Source organism: Bos taurus, chromosome X (assembly GCF_002263795.3).
Source record: "Bos taurus isolate L1 Dominette 01449 registration number 42190680 breed Hereford chromosome X, ARS-UCD2.0, whole genome shotgun sequence".
Classification (NCBI taxonomy): domain Eukaryota; kingdom Metazoa; phylum Chordata; class Mammalia; order Artiodactyla; family Bovidae; genus Bos; species Bos taurus.
The window spans coordinates 56238778-56262982 of NC_037357.1; the positions used below are offsets into that span (position 1 = coordinate 56238778).

At 41.5% G+C, this 24205-nt stretch overlaps 1 protein-coding gene across 2 annotated transcripts; it reads left to right on the top strand.

Annotated features, from left to right (window-relative positions):
* Positions 1-1275: 1275 nt before the first annotated feature.
* PRPS1 (phosphoribosyl pyrophosphate synthetase 1) lies at positions 1276-23718 on the top strand. 2 transcript variants are annotated; one of them, NM_001046189.2, is given in 7 exon segments: positions 1276-1549; positions 13391-13574; positions 15346-15444; positions 16564-16688; positions 19668-19841; positions 21912-22071; positions 22657-23714. In NM_001046189.2, coding segments are annotated over 7 exon segments (957 nt in total). In that variant the 5' UTR covers positions 1276-1427; the 3' UTR covers positions 22750-23714.
* The last annotated feature ends 487 nt before the right edge of the window (positions 23719-24205 follow it).

Genomic DNA, 24205 nt, shown 5'->3' on the forward strand with positions numbered 1-24205 from the left:
ATTCCTGTACTCCTGGGCTTATATTGAATTTCTGAACTCATAAAATTATAACAAAAGGTCAGAAGGAGAGGTCCTCTGTGGGCACTGCTGAAAATGGCAGGAAGAGAAAGCTAGGGTGCTGCCTGAAATATTTTTTGCCTTTGCCACTTGGACAAATTCCTTTCCATGTCTGGTCTCCGTTTCAACCGTATGTAAAATGAAGCTAGTAGACTAGATGATTTCTGAAGTCCCTTCTATTTTTACAGCTTGTAGTTATGAGCATTATGGCACTTCTAACTAAAATTGTATGATTCTAAAATTACATGAGTTTTGTCTTACTTCTAACCCATGGTTGGGATATGCTTAATGAAAATGTGGTGTGAGAATAAAGGCTGTCTTTGGTCTAATTAGCTGGTATCATCACACAAGTAATAAAATAGTGGTGTAAAACAACACATTAGCAACAGGTAGAATATGATGCTGAGGATAACATCAGGCAGATAGTACCAAAAACTAGGTTTTCTGACTCCTTCGGGGATCTTTATCTGAAGTCCTGTAAGTATACTGTACTTTCTTTCCTTTCCAAGGGTCAGATAAATCAGACCATTTATCACCCAGATATTGTGGAAAATCCATACTCCAGCACCTGTTTGAACGTACTTGGTCCCAGTGCTAAAAACGAAATGTGACTTCTCTTGCAGTGTCTCTGGATGACTCAGGTAGCTTGCCCTCAGTCACTTACCCCTTGGGACTTGTCTATCAGGCACAGGGGATAGTGAAATTACCGGTGTGCCCTTTGGATGAGCCTGTGCTATGGGCGTCTGTCTGTGAGGCAATCATGCTTTAAGTTCAGCTCCATCCTTACAAAAAGATAAAAATCATGTTCAGAACTGCGGCTGCTATCCTGAGAAATAGATATTTTTAAAAGAAACTGTAAAAAAGAAAAGAAAAAGGAATTGTAAACCACAGCCAGGCTTACTTTCAGGTGCTGAAGGAAAAAAAAAAAAAAAAAAGCGTGGCTGATTTCCCGCTTGCAGGAAAGATCTGGCCCTACGCGTCACCAGCATCCCTCCACCCCCATCCGAACCCGGGCTTCTAGGCGTTCTGCCCTCCCCAACTGCCTCGCTGCAGGGGGCGGGGCGATTCGTTAGCCTCGCCCCCTTCAGGGCCTCCAGTCAATCCTCGAGACAGTCGGGGGTAGGCGGAACTACAACGAGGACCCGCCCCCCGCTAGCGCTCAGCCAATCGGAGAGGGCTGGGTGTTAACTTCCTCTCTGACTCCGCCTACCCAGCGCTGGGCGATTTAGAGCCGCGCACCGGGCGGGAATGTAAGATGGCGGAGTAGAAACGCGAGTGCTTAGTACTGAGTCTCAGGGCCGACTCGGTTCGGGTCTCGGAGGCAGCACCAGTGATCGTTAAGCAAAGAGAGCCTAGGGTAGTTGGCCAAGATGCCGAATATCAAAATCTTCAGCGGCAGCTCCCACCAGGACCTATCCCAGAAGATTGCCGACCGCCTGGGCCTGGAACTGGGCAAGGTGGTGACTAAGAAATTCAGCAACCAGGAGACCTGGTGAGGATGAAGTTGGGACGCCGACCGGCCTCACCTGCCGGAGAGGCCAGGGCAACCGAGGGTAGGGGGATGAGGTCACAGCATGAGTTCCAAAGGGCCGGGTTTGGGGGGAAGGGGCAGCTCTGTGACGAGCGTGCCTCACGGGCTGTTTCCGTTATTTTACCTCTCGCGGGAGGGTCACGTTCATTCTCACTGTGAGGTGGGGTGGAGTCAAGATGGAGCAGGAGGCGAAGCTACTGGGTTTGACGCCAATCGCCGGAGGACCCAACGCGGGGATGGTGGCTTCCTAGAGCGGCTAGAGGGGAAGAACGCCTAGGCTCCGCGGTGGGGACACGTGGCTTTGCCGCTTAGCTGTTGAGCCATCCAGACTGGGTTCTCTTCTGCTCTTAGACCGGCTCGCTTGGGAGATCTTACTGCGTACTGAACCCTCGTGGTGTTTCCCCTAGCGTCTGAGAAGCAGCTTTTCAATTTGAAACCGTGTTGATCGGATTTACTGTTGAGGGAACTTGACATTATGTGCTGAGGGCGCCAAAATTAATACTGAGGACTTCCTTAGATTGGCGAGTGTTGAATTTTCACATCTTTAAACTCGAAGTTAACTCTAGTCGCTTGAATAAAATGATGCGTTAACTGCATCCCGATTGCCAGCATCTTGGTTTGAGCCATCCAGAAAATAATAGGGAACCTTAATTCTGGAATCCTTGATCTTCCCAAGCATAGCTGTTTGTAAAACAGTGCAAAAGCATATTTTTCAGAACCAAAGTCTATCCTGAACTTGCCCTCTTCTAATGTGTGGGGGATTTAAGAAACATTTTTATCCCTGAATATTAAGATAATAGAAGAAAGATAATGGAGTGGAAGGCTGGAAATGCATAGTTAATTGCAATGACTTTTTTGTCATTGCTTTGCTGATTACATTTGCTCCCTCCCCCCACTTCCACCATGCTCCTGAACCTTGGGGCCATCTTAGAGATAACTTGGTCACCAAATCCTTTCAGTACCACTTCCATCTAAATCTAGAATCTTCTGGTTCTGATAAGTGTTTTTCTGTGTTTTGTTGTTACCCTGTTGATCAAGTCAGAGCAGTACCCACAGTCAGTCCTCTATTAAGGGGAAAATTCACACCAAACCTAATGAGTCAGTTAAATTAGTGAAGATTGCCTTGAACATTTTTTCCTAAGTGCTTTTGTTTTCCTTTTCTCTTCCCAAAGTGTAACTTCCCCTGTCCTTTGTAGACCCTGCTGGTAAAAGCATTCATCTCTAGTGGACAGCTTCCTTCTGGATGCTTGATCATCGTGCCATTGGTTGTGATGCAAATGATGGTGCAAGCCCTGATGCCCTCTGTAACCAGACAATACCTTAGTCGAAAGGCTCGCCAAGCTGCTGTCTTTAGCTTTAACCACACCATTATGACTCATGGGCTGTAATAAAACAGGACCAGACTTTGCAAGTGGCAGTATAGCTAGGGGACCAGAATGATTTTCATTTGGAGGTTTTTTGTTGTTCCCTAGAGAACTGTGACTATTAAATCTTTTTTCTATGCTTCCAGGAAAAATACAAAGACTTTATTTTCCCTGTGCACCCTCTGCCTAGTGCACCACATCAGAACCTGAGGCTAAATTGGGAGAGGGGAGGAGGAGAACAGTTTAGTGGTCTACTGATTGATTTCTCTAAAATTGTCTGGAGTCCCAGTCTACTGAGACTGAGCTAAAAGGCTGATTTCATTTTTAAATAACCAGACAGTAACATGCTTGGAAACACTGGATAAGATTAAGCCCAATGTGGAAAATTGCTGACTGGTTCGGTTGCTTTGTTTCTGGCTTTATCATTAGCTTTTTGGCTCCTTAGATGTTCTGAAATCTTCATTCAACATAATCAAATATGTTGCCGATGGAGCTTCCCCTCACCTCCCTCCCCCAACCTTTGGCTTTTCTGCACTGCAGAAGTGGTAATTGCTGCCCTGACTCTGGGATCTAAAGGTCATGGACAGGATAGCCCCTACCCACAGTGGGTGCTATGGGTCATTAGATGGGGAACTGCAAGCCCATCCTCAGATGAGACTGTTTTGCTGCAATTTGGCACAATCTCAGGGGTTGATGCTCTCCTGAGTAGTTTTCTCGTGAAGTCAGGATCATCCTTTGCTGTCCAGTTTTTTTTAATTAATTAATTTTTGATTGCGCTGGGTCTTCCTCGCTGTGAGTGGGCTTTTTCTATTTGCAGCGAGTAGCAGTTGGCAGGGGAGTGGGGTGGGGGCACTACTCTTCATTGCTGTGAACAGACTTCTCATCACGGTGGCTTGTCTTGTTGTCAGAGAAGGGCTTCAGTAGTTGGGGCACATAGACTCAGTTGTTGCAGCTCCCGGGCTCTAGAACATGGGCTCAGTAGTTGTGGCACATGGGCTTAGTTGCCTCGTGGTGTGTGGTATCTTCTCAGGAGGGATCAAACCGATGTCCCCTGCATTGGCAGGCAGATTCTTAACCACTGTGCCACCAGGGAGTTCCTGCTGTCAAGTTTTTAAGGAGAAACATGCATACATATATGTGGGTGTATGGCACACAGATAGCTATGAAAGAGATTGAGGGTTCCGGCTCTGGAGTCAGAGAAGCTGGATTTGAATCCTAAGCCTTTCTTTGCCTCAGTAATCTCACCTGTAAAATATTATCTACCCAGAGTATTGTGGTGGCTCAGACAGTAAAGAATGTGCCTGCAATGTGGAAGACCTAGGTTTGAAGACCAAGGGAATGGCTCTATAAAACTTTAAAATAATAAATTTGGGCTTCCCAGGTGGCTCAGTGATAAAGAATCCAGCTGCCAATGCAGGAGACTCGGATTCCATCCCTGGGTCGTGAAGAACCCTTGGATGGGGAGATAGCAACCCACTCCAGTATTCTTGCCTGGAAAATCCCATGGACAGAGAAGCCTGGTAGGCTACAGTCCATGGGGGTCTCAAAGAGTTGGACATGATTGAGCATACACGTTTTTTAGAGTCTTTTGTGACAATTAAATGAGATGGGAGTAAAATTCTTAGAACATTGTCTTAACAGATTCTCAGTGTTGGTAAGGGATGGTGATGGTATTGCAAAAAATGTGGGGAATATAGGATAAAAGATGTCCCAAATAATTCTACCACCCAAGACAAACGGTTCACATTTGAGTTTATGACCTTCCAGGTGTTTGTGTGTTTATATACTTTTTCAAAAAAGTATGGCATATTGTTTATAGCTTTCTTCACTCAGCACTATATTTTGAACACTTCTCTTAATATTTAGTCTCCATTGTTTTAAATAGCTGTACAGTCTTGTCATGATTTTACTATAATTTTAGATCACCAAGTCCCTATTCAATATTTATAATTTTTGATCTAATGCTTTTAAATGAAAACTCCTGGATCTCTAGAATTACTAGGTTAAAAGGTATACACTACTTTTCAGGCTTTTTAATACTTATTGCCAAATTGATCTCCAAAAAAGTTGAACAAGTTTCTGCTATTAGTAATGGTGATATTAATAATAATAAATACTGAGTGCTTAAAATGTGCTAGTTCCCATGCTGAGTACTTTATACACATTTCACATATAATCCCCTCAACACTGCTGTAAGAGATTACTCTTACAATCTCCATTTTATGGATGAAGGAACTACGATTCAGAGGGTACCTTGCCCACCTCTGGGGCAAGTCCTTTAATTTTTTTGCTGATACAATATTTATCTGGATTTTGGAACTTCTGAATGTATTGAGTTTTTTACCTGAGGTGTAGTTGACATGCAGTATTTATATAAGGTTTCAGGTGTACAACAAAGTGATAAATAATTTTTTAATGTTATAGTCCATTTATAGTTATTATAAAATGTTGGCTATATTCCCTGTGTTGTACTATATACCCTTTTAGCTTATTTTATACACAGTAGTTTGTACTCTTAATCTCCTACCCTTATCTTCCCCCCTTTCCCTTCTTCATTGGTAACCACTGGTTGGTTCTTTGTATGTGATTCTGTTTCTTTCTTTTTCAGAACTATTTTGGCTGTGTCGGGTCTTAGTTGCAGCATGCAGGCTCTTTGTTGTGGTGCGTGGGCTTAGTTGCCTTGCTGCACATGTGATCTTAGTTCCCCAATCAGGGATCTAACCTGCACTCCCTGCATTGTAAGGCAGATTCTTAACCATTGAACCACCAGGGAAGTCCCCTGGGTCTTTTTCTTTTTTTATTATATGTACTAAATCAGTTCAGTCACTCAGTCATGTCTAGCTCTTTGTGACCCCATGGACTGCAGCACACCAGGCTTCCCTGTCCATCACCAACTCCTGCAGCTTGCTCAGACTCATGTCCATTGAGTCGGTGATGCCATCCAACCATCTCATCCTCTGTCGTCCCCTTCTCCACCTGCCTTCAATCTTTCCCAGTATCGGGGCTTTTCCAATGACAAAACATGGTCCACTGGAGAAGGGAATGGCAAACCACTTAAGTATTCTTGCCTTGAGAACCCCATGAACAGTATGAAAAGGCAAAAAGATATATACTGAATGTTTGGATTCAATTCTCTTCAATATTGTTAAATAACTTTGTTTTATTTGGTTACTCTAGATAGGCTGAAAGGGCGGTGACTAACCTTGGTTACCTAGGATTTTCCTATAGTTAATCCTTGTTTTGCATGTGCCAGCACCCATCTAAATTCTTGAGATTTTCTTAAAAATACCACCAATTAAAAGGCATTTTTAAATTCACTGTATTTTCTGTTTTATGTTTAAATGGAATGGATGGAGCTAGTCACCTGGCCTCCCCAGAACAGCTGAGAGAATCACTGGCCCAAAGCCAATTTGGAGGACATGCCATTAGCTAGGAGAAGGAAATGGCAACCCACTCCAGTATTCTTGCCTGGAGAATCCTGGTGATGGAAGAGCCTGTTGGGCCGCCGTCTGTGGGGTTGCATGGAGTCGGACACGACTAAAGTGACTTAGCAGCAGCAGCAGCCATTAGCTAGAGGGAAAGAGCAAGAAGAGTTACCTTTCAGTTGCTAAACCAGGTCTTCCTACCTGGTTTAAAAGCAAACAGGTTTCAGGCACACCATCAATTCTTCTGCCATACATCACTGCCTAACTTATTATCTCTGAGACTTAGAGGAAACCATAAGAATAATATTAAGGTTTTTTGAGGATTCATTGAACTGTTCATTGACCAAGCTGTATAATCTAAGTGTAGTTCCTGGGCTTTTGAAAAAGACTTTGTGAAAGTACATCATAGTACTAACTGGAGGAAAAGATTGGTCTTGATTAGTGAGATTGGAATTGCATACCGTAAAACAAGGACAGTGTCCTAATTTACATGTGCTACTTTTATTTTTCATATAGTTAAATAACTTTTTCTAGTTATTAAATGCATGTCTGGTCATAACATCCTCCTGTGCTTGAAAGGTAAGTGCTAGTCCTAAGTTTGGCTTTGGGAAACGGCCGCACTGTTGGTTGATTATCCTTAGGTGATATAATACAAAAGTGGTACAAGTTGGCAGTGAAAATTTAATTTTGTAATTAATACCTTGCCTGCTTTCAAGAAAGGTTTAGTGTTTCATGATGCTCACAGGTACAAAAAGTTAGATAAGTACAGCAGAAGCCTATTAGAACAAAGGACTATAGTAACTATGTGAAGAATTTGGCATAAAGTGATTACTGAAGTTTATTTAGTGTTACTTTAACTGTATCCCTTGGCTTCCTGGCAGCCAAAGGGATAAAGGCATAAAGGCTTGTGCAGTAAATTATGTAATTTTTATTTTCATAACAATCTTTAGATACTACTTCCAGACACACAATTCTATGAAGTTTTTGGGTGGGATCCTTAAATAATGATACCCAGTAACATAATGAACAATGTAAGCAATTTTTTGTATTGACTTTGATAGTGGAGGCATTTGTTAAAAAGAGATAAGCCACCATGGTGTTAGGTATGTTGCTTTCTGGCCTTATTTGATAAAAAGACAGCTTTAGAGTAGTAGATAATTAGCCTGTCCCTTATACTGTCTTAGGTCAATTGTCAAACTGCTCTTTCCTGGCTCCTAATCCAGCAGTCTGACTGGTGAGTGAATGGAGCACAGATGATTCTCTTAGTGTTCTTGACTCAAACGAGAGCCATAGGCTTCCTATACCAGATATGGAAGATCCAATTGGCTTTATGGGCAATCAATGTGCCTGACTTTCATTCTCCCCCAGAGAAGTGGAGAGCTTGGTCTTGGACAAGGAGATGATGTAGTGGGGATGACAGTGGGCAGGACTAAAATTTTCTTGAGTTTTGAAGTTGCTCAGATATTTGAAATACTACTTTGTCAGGACCATAGAGTTGTGCACCATAAAGCATAGAAGGGACTCTTAGCCTGGAACCTCTCAAAGGGCAGGCAGTGTTGGTAAAGGAGATTTGGAAGTACCTTGAAACTCCTTCGGCCTCTTGTTTGGCCCTCCTCAGTGAGGAACTTGCAGAGCAGGCTTAGCTCCACAGGTGTTACTGAATTCTATCCATTTGAGTGGTATTTTTTTAAGTTAACATATAATCGATATAAAAATCAATACATTTAAAAATTTTTTACTGTCTTTACAGGAAGGTATGGTGTTAATATTACTTCGCATCTCAGTTCCCTTCCTCAGTTGCAGTAGCCACATCCAGGTGCTCAATAACCACACGAGGCCAGTGACTCCCACATTGGACAGTAGTGCTCTTGGGCCTACTTTTAGACAACATGCAAGTTGTTCTTCCAGGAAGCTTTCCCTGGTCTCCTCCTGCGTGCCCATTTGAATTTAGAACAACGTCTCCCGAAAGCAATTTTGGCATTAGCGTAGTTGACGTTGCCGACAGATTTAGTTGTTTCTTTCTTTCTTTTTTAAAAATATTTATTTGATTGCACCAGGTCTTAGTTGTGGCACACAGATGTTCAGTCTTCTTCAGCATGTGGGCTCTTTAGTTGTGCCGTGGAGGATCTAGTTCCCTGAGCAGGGATTGAATATGGGCTCCCTGCATTGGGAGTGTGGACCACCAGGGAAGTCCCTTTAGTTGCTTTTCTTTTTTTTTTTAGTAATTTTTAAAATGTATTAGTTTTGGCTGTGCTGGGCTCTAGTTGTGCGCGGGCCTCTCATTGTGGTGGTGGAGCCTGGGCTCTAGGCTTTGCAGCTTCGGTAGTTTCAGCAGGTGGGCTCAGTAGTTGTGGTGCGTGGGCTTAGTTGCCCCACCCCATGTGGGGTCTTCCCAGATCAAACTCAAGTCTCTTGCATTGGCAGGCAGATTCTTTACCACTGAACTACCAGGGAAGCCCACATTAGTTGTTTCTTAAGGCTGATCTTGGTGATTAATAGATGTCTGTTCAACTATGTCTTAGGGTCCACAAAATTGATGTTTGGCTCATTATGTTCCTTGGCATCACTGTTTCAGGATCCCACCATAAAATTCTTTGTAGCCATCAAATCCTGGTGAACTCATCAGGTTGTAGTTCCACCCCCATTAAATATCTGTCAGCTGAGTATCTGTTAAAGGGATGAGCAGATCTGTTAAAACCTTTTGAAGAAACATGTTGGACCCACTTACCTCTAGTGTGAGGTGAGTTAGTTTGTGAGGGACAATCAGCTGTCTTCTGAATTCACAACAGCAGGCGTGCAGAAGGTTCATATTCTGCCTTAAAGTGAGCAGACTCAAGGGGCATCCTAATCCTGAGTGGTATTCATTCTTTCTTTGTGTTATTGACACTGGCCGGTTGGGCATGACAGATCCGGTTCCTGCCTTCATGGAGCTGGCTTGCATTCTAGTAAGGGTGACAGATAAACAAGTGCGTAAAATATAAGGTGATGAGAAACTGTGATGTGTTCTGCAGAGAATAACCAGGATAATGAGAGAATACCTGGGGAGAGTCACTTTATTTATTTAACTCAGTTATAGAATATTTCAAACATACCTGCAGAAGTAGAGAGAATAAATGATCTTCCTACCTTGCAAGGATGGTACCTTCCTCCCATCACCCAGTTCAGTTTAGTTCATTAGCTCAGTCGTGTCCAACTCTGTGACCCCATGGACTGCAACACGCCAGGCTTCCCTATCCATCACCAACTCCGGGAGCTTACTCAAACTCATGTCCATCAAGTCGGTGATGCCATCCAAGCATCTCATCCTCTGTCGTCCCCTTCTCCTCCTGCCCTCAATCTTTCCCAGCATCAGAGCCTTTTCCAATGAGTCAGTTCTTTGCATCAGGTGGCCAAAGTATTGGAGTTTCAGCTTCAGCATCAGTCCTTCCAATGAATATTCAGGACTGATTTCCTTTAAGATGGACCAGTTGGATCTCCTTGCAGTCCAAGGGACTCTCAAGAGTCTTCTCCAACACCACAACAAACTGTGGAAAATTCTTAAAGAGATGAGAATACCAGACCACCTGACCTGCCTCCTGAGAAATCTGTATGCAGGTCAAGAAGTAACAATTAGAACTGGACATGGAACAACAGACTGGTTCCAAATAGGAAAAGGAGTACGTCAAGGCTGTGTATTGTCACCCTGCTTATTTAACTTATATGCAGAGTACATCATGAGAAACACTGGGCTGGATGAAGCACAAGTTGGAATCAAGATTGCCGGGAGAAATATCAATAATCTCAGATACACAGATGACACCATCCTTATGGCAGAAAGTGAAGAACTAAAGAGCCTCTTGATGAAAGTGAAAAAGGAGAATGAAAAAGCTGGCTTAAAACTCAACATTCAGAAAACTAAGATCATGGCATCTGGTCCCATCACTTCATTGAATATAGATGGGGAAGCAATGGAAACAGTGAGTGTCTATTTTCTTGGACTCTGAAATCACTGCAAATAGTGACTGCAGCCATGAAATTAAAAGACACTTGCTCCTTGGAAGAAAAGCTATGACCAACCTAGACAGCATATTAAAAAGCAGAGACATTACTTTGCCAACAGAGGTCCATCTAGTCAAAGCTATGGCTTTTCCAGTAGTCATGTATGGTTGCGAGAGTTGGACTATAAAGAAAGCTGAGCACCGAAGAATTGATCACCTGGTTCAGCAGTTATCAATTCATGGCTAATCTTGTTTCATCTAATATTCCACCTCGCCACACTCCCCATAATTGGATTATTTTGAAGCAAACCTCGATATTCTGTCATATGATCTGCATACATATCATTGACCACAATACCATTTTCTCGCCTAAAACAAATTAACAGTAATGTGGTTTTTTTAACAGTTGCTTGAATTAGTATGCACATAAGGTTCACACAGTGCAATTGGTTGATATTTTTAAAGTCATTTTTAATGTTATAGGTTCTTAAGGAAGTCACTTGTATTAAGATGGTCAGAAATGATATTTTGATTGGAGACCTAAGAAATTAATGAGTTAGTTGCAGGTAGAGCATTCCAGATAGTGGGAATATGTGTGCAAAGGCAGGAAAGGGTGAATCAAGGAATGTAAAGGAAGACGGTTTGACTGATGCCTAGTAAACTAGGGAGAAAATATTTTTCCAGATGAGCTACTACTCAAGTTAACCTCAAACTAGAACTCATTTCTCAGAAAATATTGATACAATCGGACTAGTTTCTTTTGACTTATTACAGAAGTGCCTGTTTTAAGATATATTGGATTGGCCAAAAAGTTCTTTCCATAGAATGTTACAGAAAAACCCGAACGAACTGTTTGGTCAACCCAGTACTTTTATGACCTCAGCTTTCACTGAGGGTTGCAGTAATTTACTCAAGTATACACAAGGTATAACAATACACATTTTGTTAAAGTAGAATTTTGAAGTCATCCTAGATTAGCATGGAATTGTAAGAAATAACACAGAGAGATCCTGTGTACCCATTATGCAGTTTTCCCAAGGTTCCCAACTCTAGTTTTTCCAAACTGTAGTTTTCTTGGCTGTTGCTGTTGTATAATGCAACCACCAAGATATTGACATTGATAGAGTCAAGGAAAAAAAAAACCATTCTGTCATCGCAAGGATCCTCCCTGTTGCCCTGTCGCAACCACACCCATTTTTGTCTTCCTCCTCCTCTGTAGATTTCTTTTTTTATATTGCCTTTGTCTGGCTTTGGTATCTGGGTAATAAGTGGCCTCATAAAATGAGTTGCAAAGTATTCTCATCTATTTTCTTGAAAAGATTACGCTATCTGGGTAATAAATGGCCTCATAAAATGAGTTGCAAAGTATTCTCATCTATTTTCTTGAAAAGATTACGCAAAAATCAGTTTTTATTTATTTATTTGGCTGTGTCAGGCCTTAGTTGGGGCATGTGGGGTCTAGTTCCCTGACCAGGGATCTAACTTAGGCCCCCTGCATTGGCAGCTTGGAGTCTTAGCCACTGGACCACCAGGGAAGTCCCCCAAATTCGTGTTAATTCTTTAAATGTTTGGTAAGCTTCTCTTGTAAAGTTATTTTAGGTCAGCCTTTCTAGAGGTTTATCAATTTTATTGATTCCCCCCCCCCCCCACCAAGAGCTTTTTGTTTCAGGGGTTTTTCTTTATTGTTTTACTGTTTCATTGGTTTCTGCTCTTATGTCTGATTTCTTCCTTCTGCTTATTTTGGGTTCATTTTGCCCATTTTTCAGTGCCTGAAGGTTTCTGTCCAGGTATTCCAAACTAATATGTTTTTGTCTTTGTTTGGACTACTGTGAATTTCAGCATCCCTGTTCTAACTGGTTTCTGGTTTGATTTTTACCATTTGCTTGTATTTTTCTTGCTTTATAATATAAAGTAACCCCATTCTTTTAAAAAGTAGGATCCTTACAACTGTTACTTGGATTGGGAACAAATAAGTTTTAAATAATAATTATCTCTGATATCAGCTTCTGACAATGGAATTATGTCCTGTTGAAGTTTTCCTCTTCATCAGTACAGGTTATTAACTGTTCTGATCTACTTGCCTACACAAGCATGCACGTACATATACCCACACACCCCCCTCTCCTCCTCGTCACCTACGATATTAATTGGGGAAATGGTTTTGCTTTGAGGTATCACTGAGGTTTTTTTTTTTTTTTGAGGTTATTTTTAAGAAGTTATTTTTGGTAAGGATCCAAGTACAAATATTAAAACTTGCATTTTATAGTAAATAAATATTAAATATTTATAGTAAATAAAATATTATTTTATTTAAAATAAAATAAAATATATAATAATAAAATTATTATTTTATTTAAAGTAATAAAATATAAAATAAAATATAATAAAATAAAATATTAAATATAGTAAATAAAATATTAAAATAGTTTACTATTTTATAGTAAAATATAGCTTTACTCCATAATTAGAGTAACTTCCTATGGAATTCTTTTAAAATAAGACTTACTAATTGGACCAGCGTACAGTTAGCATAGAATGAAGGCAAGGACCATGTCTGTTCTCCATCGTGTCCCTGGCACCTAGCACAGTGACTGGCATATGAACATTTGTTCAGTGAACTGCCAGTGTGGTAGACGTGGTACGGTCTTCTGTAGAAGGCATCATTCTAAAACAGTAGTGATTCATTCCTTGTATGAGTTTTCTGATTCCTTTATTATATACTGATGACAGTCATAGATGCTGTATCTAATTTGCATTCACACATATGAAATGAGATACAGCCTGCTTACTGAAATTATGGTCCAATTACTAAGTACCTTAGCCAATTTTTTTCATGTCGTGTCACCTATAAAAACAGGTATAGGACACTGGAGTAAACAGGCAGTACACGGTTTCTGGTACAGGGGCTCCTCCAGGGGAATCTCCTGTAATCCATTCATAGCATACTAGTGGGGAAGCTGTGACTTTTAGACCTTACTGTAGATGTACAGTATAGTGCTTTAAAATCTGTTTTTGTTGTCCTTCCTTTTCCTATAGTGTGGAAATCGGAGAAAGTGTTCGTGGAGAAGATGTCTACATTGTTCAGAGTGGCTGCGGTGAAATCAATGACAATCTCATGGAACTTTTGATTATGATTAATGCCTGCAAGATTGCTTCAGCCAGCCGGGTTACTGCAGTCATCCCGTGCTTCCCTTATGCCCGGCAGGATAAGAAGGATAAGGTAGGAGTGGAATCTCTCTCTTTTTTTTTTAATTCTTTCTTTTCTTAAATCAGGAGAAGCAGGAGCACTTGCCCAAAGTTAAAAAAACTTCCTTAATTATCAAATGTATATTTAGAGGATATTATTTTTTTATCTTAGGCATTACCTGATTTTCTAAACAATTGATGTGATTGGTTTGTATAAAGCAACACATTTGCAGTCTGTCTGTTTTATCCCAGTCATACATATGTGACTTTTGGCTAACTCAGTGATATTTTTTTCATTGTATCAGTAAGACTAAGCACCAGCTCCCATGGAGCAGAGTATTTTTTTAAACTGGTAGATCCTCTGGGACCCTCTTGGTTATAGTTGTGACCTCTTCGTATAACTTGAAGTCTGTTACATGAATACACACACGCACAGCTCACCTTCTTTGGAGTATTAGAAGATAAAGCATATAGGTAAAACTTTGCTGGTCCATGGTAGTTGGTGCCCAAATTTTATTAATATGTCCAATACCTGGGAGAAGCCTAGATATTTTTATTTCAATAGAATACAGTGCTGCTAAGACGAAGATCATGGCATCTGGTCCCATCACTTCATGGGAAATAGACGGGGAAACAGTGTCAGACTTTATTTTTTTTGAGCTCCAAAATCACTGCAGATGGTGACTGCAGCCATGAAATTAAAAGATGCTTACTCCTTGGAAGAAAAGTTATGACCAACCTAGATAGCATATTCAAAAGCAGAAACATTACTTTGCCAACAAAGGTTCGTTTGGTCAAGGCTATGGTTTTTCCTGTGGTCATGTATGGATGTGAGAGTTGGACTGTGAAGAAGGCTGAGCACCGAAGAATTGATGCTTTTGAACTGTGGTGGTAGAGAAGACTCTAGAGAGTCCCTTGGACTGCAAGGAGATCCAACCGGTCTATCCTAAAGGAGATCAGCCCTGGGTGTTCTTTGGAAGGAATGATGCTGAAGCTGAAACTCCAGTACTTTGGCCACCTCATGCGAAGAGTTGACTCATTGGAAAAGACTCTGATGCTGGGAGGGATTGGGGGCAGGAGGAAAAGGGGACGACAGAGGATGAGATGGCTGGATGGCATCACTTACTCGATGGATGTGAGTTTGAGTGAACTCTGGGAATTGGTGATGGACAGGGAAGCCTGGCTTGCTGCAATTCATGGGGTGGCAAAAAGTTGGATATGACTGAGGGACTGAACTGACTGAAGGAGTAGAGTGTAGGACATGGGCCTTGTTATTTTATGGTGCAGTCAGGTGTGTTTACCTGTTATTTAAGGGGATTGAGGTTACTGGAAGTTGGGCCTCCGGATGAGTAAGGGGAGTGGTGTAATTAATAAAATAAAACTATACTTTTCATCCTTTGATGTGCCTTTAAATGTTGACATGTTAGATGTTGTACAGGTTTGAGTATGTATGTCTTAAAAGAGATTTTAATACAATTCTTTCAAAAAAATTTGTATACAGTCTGCCTAATTTAAATAATTGAGCATTGGAAAGACTTGAATAGGCTGAAAATATATACATGAAGAAAGTGAAACGTTGGGAAGGTTTTTTCTGATGTATGTATCCTGATTTGGAAAAATGATATTCCACTTCCTATTTGTGCCAGATTGTGATGAAGTGAAAATCAGTGGCTATGTCACTTTGTATGAATTTTCTGTTAGCTCAGTGCCTTAAACACAATAGGTATACAATAAATAAATGCTTCCTGAGCAAATGAATTGTTTTTCAGATTGGCTTTTTTTCCTCTTTCCTTCCCTCCATTTAGAGCCGGGCTCCAATCTCAGCCAAGCTGGTTGCAAATATGCTGTCTGTAGCAGGCGCGGATCATATTATCACCATGGACCTTCATGCTTCTCAAATTCAGGTATCATTGGGAGCTAAATATTAGCTTAGGGATTATTAGGGATTAGACATGGGGTTAGAGAGGACTGAATGCTGAAAATCACAGGGAAGCAAAAACTGCCCAAGTACAGCTCAGATAAACTAGACATTGATGACATTTTCAACATCCTCAACTGAAGCATAGTTTATGGTCTTAGTCATGTGGGCTGGTTGTACAGGGAGGCAGTTTGGGATTTTGGGAAGAGCGTAGTAGGCTTTGGCATCAATCTGAGTTTGAATACTGGCTCTGATACTTACAAATTTTGTAACCTTGGGCAGGTTATTTAACTTCTCTGAATACACACTGCTTTGTTATCGTGAGTATCAAACAAGATGTAAAATTCATAGTGAAACACCTGGCTCATGAAAGATATGAAATAAATGGGAGTTGTTATTGTCATCATTAAATTTAGATCCATAGATGTTGGAGCCTACTTTCTAGCATTAAAAGAGTTTGGGGAGCAGAATACTACCTTATAGTTGATACTTTTTAAAGAGACTTTGAAATCATTATCTTTGGAGGCTTCTGGGAATTCAGTGAGATATAGGCCAGATGATTATACAGCCATTTTATAGAAGAGGGACAGATTAGTTGTGAAGTACAACAAATCTGTAGCAACTAGTATTAGAACACAAATCTCCTGACTACTAGTTACTGTGACCATTTATTATAAATGCCTTCCACTAGGTTTATATACCATAGCATCTCTAACTGGTTTACCAGTTAGCTTTGGCTCTCTTAACAAGCCAGCCCATCACTGAGTGGCAGAAGGTAGTAAGTATGTATTACCCTGTGGGTCTGCACATTGGCTGGGTATTTCTGATCTTGGCTGGACTTGGGTGTTTTCCTCAGGAGCTTGTTCATGTGTCTATGGTCAGTTGTGGGTTAGCCGGGGGCTCACTTTGTGGCTGGGCTTTCTTGCACAACCCACACTTTAGGAGTCTGCTTTTACAGTCTGCCATACCAGGCATGTTTTCGGATCAGTTTGAATGTTCCAGTAAAATATTCTTTGGGCAAGTTACTATTCTCTTTGTGTTCATTATTTGTAAATGGAAGAGAAGGAAAACAAGCCAAACTGACCCAGGTTCTTTCTTTCTGCAGGGCTTTTTTGATATCCCAGTCGACAATTTGTATGCAGAGCCAGCGGTCCTCAAGTGGATAAGGGAGAACATCTCTGAGTGGAGGAACTGCACAATTGTCTCACCTGATGCTGGAGGAGCAAAGAGGTATGGTTGAAATTCATATTATTCCCAATGTACTGGGGAAAGTTTTCAGACAGTTGTGTCAGAAAGTGATCTTTTGTTGTTGAACTGAGTTTTTCTTTTCTTAAAGTATAGTTGATTTACAGTGTTAAGTTTCAAGTATACAGCAAAGTGGTCTGAAAAAGACTATAAAGACTACACATATATATAAAGTCTTTTTCCAATTCTTTTTCAGTATAGGTGATTACAAGATACTGAGAAGCAACAGTTTTTAAGTATTTGGATGTTCTGATAGCTTAGGACACAGGCTGGATATGGTTTTACTCACTCTTTTACTGGTCTGAGTCACTGCCTGAAAGATAAGATAGCAGCAGAGGGGCACAAAATAGTCTGGGATCATGGGCTTGACCAAAACCCATTAGTGACTCAGCACTGCAGGGTCAGTGACAGCACTATGACCCATTAGGAGGAGGAGGCAATTTGATTTTCTAATGAATGCCACTTGCTATCAAAACCCATGATGATAGTGAACAAGTAAGCTTTTACATGGACTTCCCCTGTGGCTCAGTGGTAAAGGATCCGCCTTCAATGCAGGAGACATGGGTTCAATCCCTGGGTCAGGAAGATCCCTCAGAGGAGGGCATGGCTACCCACTCTAGTATTCTTGCCTGGAGAATCCCATGGACAGAGGAGCCTGGCAGGCTACAGTCCAGAGGGTCACAAACAGTCGGACACACTGAAGCAGCCTAGCACTCATGCACAAGCTTTTACATATCTCTTAATGTTGTTGGTTAAACCATTTTGATCTTTTGAATTAGAATACTAAGCAGGACGGAAAAGAAAGTGTGGTGATTTTATTTAAGCCAAGCGCTGAACATTCGAAACAAACTGATTGCCAGGGATCGCTAGTTGCAGTGCTTCAGCTCACGTGGTACAGACTAAGAGCTTTTCATTTCCTTAGTGGCTCACTCATTAGTAATGCATTCAGAAGTGTGACACATGTTCTTCTTGTTGTGGAAATAGAATGAAGAGCTACAAAACACAGATGATTAGGAAATGCCAATTCACATCTTTGCAAAAGCCATTCAAATTTTCAATGACTATTTCTCAACGACCTCTTTATTTCAGGAACTTCAACAGAACTGATAAGCTGAGAGCTTGAGTTCTGTTCTCCAGCCAGATGCATGGCTTTGCGAGTCCCTTGTTGTTGCTAGTTACCATCTGTAATACTAGAGATAGAGCCTAAAACACATCCCCTCACAGTGGTTGTCATACTTGTGAAGATCATCTTCTACAGAGACTGAGCAAACAGTCTCATTTGAAATAAGTAATCAAGCACAATTTTCTTTCCAAAGTTGGGTATAGAAAAACTGCCTTCAGTAGATGGTTTATTGCTCCATAATTTTGTTTACTGTTTTCTTTTTTAAATTATTTATTACTGTACTGGGTCTTCATTGCTGCTCTCGGACTTTCTCTAGTTGTGGCAAGTGGGGGCTAGTTGTGCTGTGTGGACTTCTCGTGGTGGTGGCTTCTCTCGTGGAGCACAGGTTCAGTAGTTGTGGTGCATGGGCTCAGTTGCCCTGAGGCATGTGGAATCTTCCTGGACCAGGGATCCTATCCATGTCCCCTGCATTGGCAGACAGATTGTTAACCAGGGAAGTCCTGTAATTTTCTTTTAGTGGTGGAATCTTTTCAAAGTGAGTGGCTATCACATCTGTCTTGGCAGGGTTTGGGGACTAGGTAGAAATGCCTGTGCAGTTGTGACTTGCATGTAGTTCTCCCCTCAAGGATATAGGGAGTGACTTTTTTGAGCCCTTTACACTTTGTCGGTCACTGAGTTTGTTGGCCACTGAGTATGGATGGCTTAGGATGCTTGAACTAAGTGATCATGCATTTGCCTCATCTAAGTAATCATTCCAAGCAGATTGGTAGCTCTTGATGTTATGTGCCTGCACAGTGGGGGTGGAGAGCACACAGGATATGGGTCGTTTAGGTCAGGTGCAGATGCTGCCTAGGTTGTGGTCCAGGTCTTGTCTGTTCTCTATTATATGGTCACAGCTTCTCCCATATTTTGCACAAACTCAAAATATTTGAGCATAGTCACAAGGGAAATAGGACTTGATACTTGGTTGGATCAGCACTACATTAAAAAACAAAGCCCAAAGCACAGGCCTCTTCACATATAACAAGATGGCAGGGTGGAATGTGGCCACAGATGTCACAGGCAGCAGTCATTGCTGATGGAGAGATTACGTGGTACTTTGTCACCAGACAGATTTGTCTTCTATCCCACCTTCTAGTCTGGTTTGTATTACCTTGTAATTTAAACAAAAGGAATTCTGTTTTGATTTGGAAATCCTTTGGTCTGTACAGCAAGATGCCCAGTCTGCCTGCTTAATTGGTATAACTTTCTTTCTAGCAGTCATTAAAGGAACTCCCAAGCTTGGTGTCCAGGTACAGTTGACATTGACAGTTGGTAGATCACTGAACTGAGTGTGATGAGGGCACAACAGAACAGGCTGGGCAATGCTTCTCTCCCCTCAAATTCAGGTTCACTTCTCACCACATTTGCATGTCATAATGGGACCATCTACACTCCTGGCATTAGTTAACCAAGTCGTATATCTCTCCACTTCTGCTGCCAGTCCAGTAAATGAACATGCCCTAGCATTCATTATACTGCTTCCTGGGATTGGTGAGAATTGTCTATCTCCTACTGTAACCCAGAGTGAATTTTAATCTAAGTTTGACTAATAATTCATAAACTGCTCTTAGGATGTGGGAGGCATCTACATCTTGGAGTATGGAGGCATTAGTCTATGAAACCCAATTTGTGATGCCAATTAATTGCAGTTACTTTCTTCCACCCCTGGGACCTGTTGAGTTTCATGGAGTATTCTCACCTAGAAAATAAGTCCATCCTTTAGTTCCTTTCTTTGTCTTAAGATACACACACACAGTGGTTTTAAGTGAGGTTTTACCTGTGAATACACTGTGTTGCAGAGTGACTTCCATCGCAGACCGGTTGAATGTGGACTTTGCCTTGATTCACAAAGAACGGAAGAAGGCCAATGAAGTGGACCGCATGGTGCTCGTAGGAGACGTGAAGGACCGTGTGGCCATCCTCGTGGATGACATGGCTGACACTTGTGGCACAATCTGCCATGCAGCTGACAAGTGAGTGCCTGCTGGTGGGGCTGGGCGCTGGACGTGAAAAACTACTGCCTGACTGCCCTAAGCCTGTTGATTTTCTTTGCAACTCAGTTTAGGGAATTCTAACTGACTGTTTTGTCACCCTAGGCTTGAATTGCAATGCATGTAAATTGATGAGTATTCTTACTTTTTTTTCTCTAGTTTCTTAGTTTTATTTTTCCTTGTTATTGTGCTAGACTGTATACAACATGAAATTTGACATTTCAACTTTTTTTTTGGGGGGGGGGGCGGTGTCGTGCAGCTTGTGGGATTTTAGTTCTCTGACCAGGGATTGAACCCATGCTCACAGCACTGAAAACAGAGTCCTAATCACTGGATTACCAGGAAATTCCCCATTTTAATCATTTTTAAGTGTGCAGCTCAGTGACATTAGTTATAGTCACAATGTTGTGCAACTATCACCACTGTATTTCCAAAAAACTATCTTATCTCTCTGAGTATTGTACTTTTTTTTGACCATACTTTGTGGCTTGTGGGATCTCAGTTTCCTGACCAGGGATTGAGCCTGTGCCCTCGGCAGTGAAAGTGTATGGAGTCCTAACCACCAAACTGCCAGGGAATTCCCTGAGTAATCCACTTTTGATAGTTCTTTAAAACAGGTTAAGGTAAGAAATCCATAGTCCTGAGCAGACAGAAATATATCCCCATTTTCATATTTTATCTAAGCTGAAAGCCCTGGCCTTACCTCTAGACCATTTTGCTGCTCCTTCCTTCATTCTTACTCCTTCTCATCGTTTGCCTGCACTGTTCTGAATTACCTTGCCTCTCTTCTCTGCTGCCATTCACCAGTCTCTTACCTCCCAGTCCATTTTTCACATTGCTGCCCCACTGGCTTATCTTCCTAAAACTAGATTCCACTCATGCCTCCTTTAAAACTGTAAGTGGCTACCCATTGCTTATAATCCAAGTCACTATGGACAGCATTGTTTCTCATAATTTTTAAAAATCTCATATATATTTGTTGTTGTTTAATTGCTAAGCCGTGTCTGACTCTTTTGCAACCCCATGGGCTGTACCTGCCAGGCTCTTCTATCCATGGGATTTTCCAGGCAAGAATACTGGAGTGGGCTGCAGTTTTCTTCTCCAGTGTGTGTGTGTGTGTGTGTGTGTGTGTGTGTGTGTGCGTGCGTGTGTGTGCTAAAAACAAAACTTGTATGTGGAGTGATTTCCTGGCTTGGATCCTGGAGTATGCATTTATAAAACTCCTTTTATCATATTAGTAAGATAATGCTAATTGCTCATAACAGATCAGCTCCCTTAACACAGTAAAGTTACTTGTTCATGGTATTCTCCAGTGCAAGTATGCCCCTTTCAGTCTTATGGCACTGCATCTTTAACATTTCCATTGTGGCCAGCCAGAAAGGGAAAAGAGCATGGAGGATCATCCATGGGAAGTTTTTTATAAGAATCTGTCCACATTTAGATAGCCAGAAGTAAGTCACTTGGCTATACCTAACTATGCAAGGGAGGCTGGGAAGTGTCCAGCTGTGTACTAGAAAGAAGAGACAGATTTTGTTGAGCATAGCTGTCTGTGCCACAGTCCTTTTACACTAATCCAAACCTATTCAGATAAGTTATTGACTGAACTGTATCACCCAAAAATTCAACCCTAACCCCCAGTGTGATGGTATTTGGAGATGGGACCTTTGGGAGGTAATTAGGTTTAGGTGAGGGCATGAGGGTGGGGCCCTCATGATGATATTGGTGTCCTTATAAGCAGAGACACCAGAGAGCTCTTCCCAACCTCATTCCTCCTCTCAATCTGTGCACACAAAGAGATCACATAAGCACATAGTGAGATGGCCACCAACAAACCAAGAGAAGAGGTCTCAGAACAAAACCTACCTTGCTGGCCCCTTGATCTTAGACTTCCCAACCTCCAGAAACAAGCGAGAAATAAAATTCAGTGTAAGTCATCCAGTCTGTGGTATTCTGTTATGGCAGTGCAAGCTGACTAAAACATTCCTCTTCACTAACTTTGGTTTTATAGTAACAAGTAAGATTACTCCTAATCAACTCTCCTTTTTCCTCTAGACTTCTCTCAGCTGGAGCCACCAGGGTTTATGCTATCCTGACTCATGGAATCTTTTCTGGCCCAGCCATTTCTCGTATTAATAATGCATGCTTTGAAGCAGTAGTAGTCACCAATACCATACCTCAGGAGGATAAGATGAAGCATTGCTCCAAAATACAGGTGAGACTGAGATTCTTGCAAAACAAGACTCCCCTGAGTATTTAGGAGGTGATTACATGTGTTGAATTAGGTGTCTGGGTGGGTTCTGAAGATTTCCTCCATTGCTCTCAAGGGTTAACCATTAGGATCTGTGACCCAAAAGAAAGGATCATGTGTCTAAAAATTCAAACAGCTTGACCTCAGACTCTCTGGAGGATGGAACCCAGAATTTTGTGTTTTAACAGACTCTCCCAGTGTTTGTGATGCACATCAGGTCCATGCTTTACCGTTTGTGTGTGTCACTCTTGTCTGTCAGCCCCTGCAAACATAATGTGAAACCTTCAAACTGGTTTTTAAATGCCAGCCCACCGCCATCTTGGTGAGTCAAGAGTGTTTCCTCCATTAGCATTTTGACTCTTTCTTAAGCGGTTGGTTATATTTAAAATGTGAGTATGAAGAGCAGCTGGTTGTGGGCTCACTTGGGGAAACAGCACAGTGCACAGTCTTAAGAGGAAGGACCCTCATTGGGCTGCTTATCAGTGTCTGCAATGACCAGTCAATCATCTCTGTCTGTATACTAACCCGATGCTCCCCTTGCCTTCCTAGGTGATTGACATCTCCATGATCCTCGCAGAAGCCATCAGGAGAACTCACAATGGAGAATCCGTCTCCTATCTGTTCAGCCATGTCCCTTTATAATACAATAACTCCTGAGGCTTTTCAAAAATAAAGTGAGCCTCACCCCTTGTTTTTTTCTTTGGTATTTGATGAAAAATCCAGCAGAAGACCCAGCTTGTTGCAGTGTAGCTTTCTACATCCCTCATCAGTTATATGAGCGTTACTACTATTGTGTTGGCCAAAAAGTTCATTTGGGTTGTTCCTTAACAGCTTATGGGAAAACCTGAATGAACTTCTTGGTCAACCAAATACGTTAGAGAAATATAGAGTGACATTAGCCGCTGGGATTTTCTACCTGTATTGTCTCCTCCTGGCTTCTTTGATCTTGTGAGCCTTGCAGCTTTAACTGTTCGGCTGCTACAAGATGTTGGACTTTGGAAAGCTTTTTGTAGAGTGTCCAAATATGTTTGGGGAAGCTCAGACTACTTTGTATGTGAATGCTTCAGCACACCCACCCCCCTGCAATGTGTGATAAGTTCTCTAAAGTCTGTACTAAATTATAAAAGAACCTAGGGCAACCTGAACCCAGATCTGGTTGCTGAGCCCCTGTAGGCTGGAGAAGCCCTAGGGCAGGACCCTGAGGGGAAGCAGCCCACCATAGAGCAAATGCTTCTTGGGAGGAAAAAGCCTGATCCATCACCCTTTGCTTGGATTCTGTTACTTGGATTCTTTTTTGTCCCTATTCCTTTCCATTTGGCCTGATCTTCTATCCACTTGGTCCCAAGTGATTGTTGTGCCATCATTTTCTGGAAAGCAAACTCAATTCCTGCTCTATGATCTGTAACATTAACATGAGATGATTTTGCTGTAGCTTGATCTTCCTTAGCCCACTACCACTGTGGTGGTGTGCCTTTTGATTAATTTAACTGTTTATCATCTTTCTTCTTTGGATCTATTTGGCCTCTCAAATGACCTGAGATTTCTGTTTAAAAAAAGTTGGTATTACTGTCTCTTGTAGAAGAAACTAATAAAGTTATCTCTTTGATTGTGGGTCTATATCTGTACTGGTCTCCCTGCTGAAGCTTTGGTTTAGGTGTCTTGGCCGCCCAATCATGGTTCTTACTTCTTTGTTTCCAAGCTGTTAACTGTATTGTTAAGCCAAGAATAGACACAGCTGCACTTTTCTTCAGTTATAAGAATTGAAGATGCCTGGGGTTAATTGAGAACTAGGTATAGTGTAATTCTTTGCATTATACCTGAGTTGTAGGCTGTATATGCCTGTTGGATCTCTGGTTCTTAATCCTGATGATAGGAATTAGGTCTTTTCTTAGAGGAAGAGAGTAGTTTTTATAATTTATTCATTTTTGAGCCAGTTTTGCCAAATGTGGTTAAAACTTCCCTCCATCTGTAGTTGACACACATTTAGCATTTAATTTCAGCTCTTCTAATTATAATGCATTCCAAAATGTTACATGAGGGTTTTGTGTGTGAGTGTGTGTGTGCATCATCAAATAAGCGCACTGACTTTTTGGGAAAC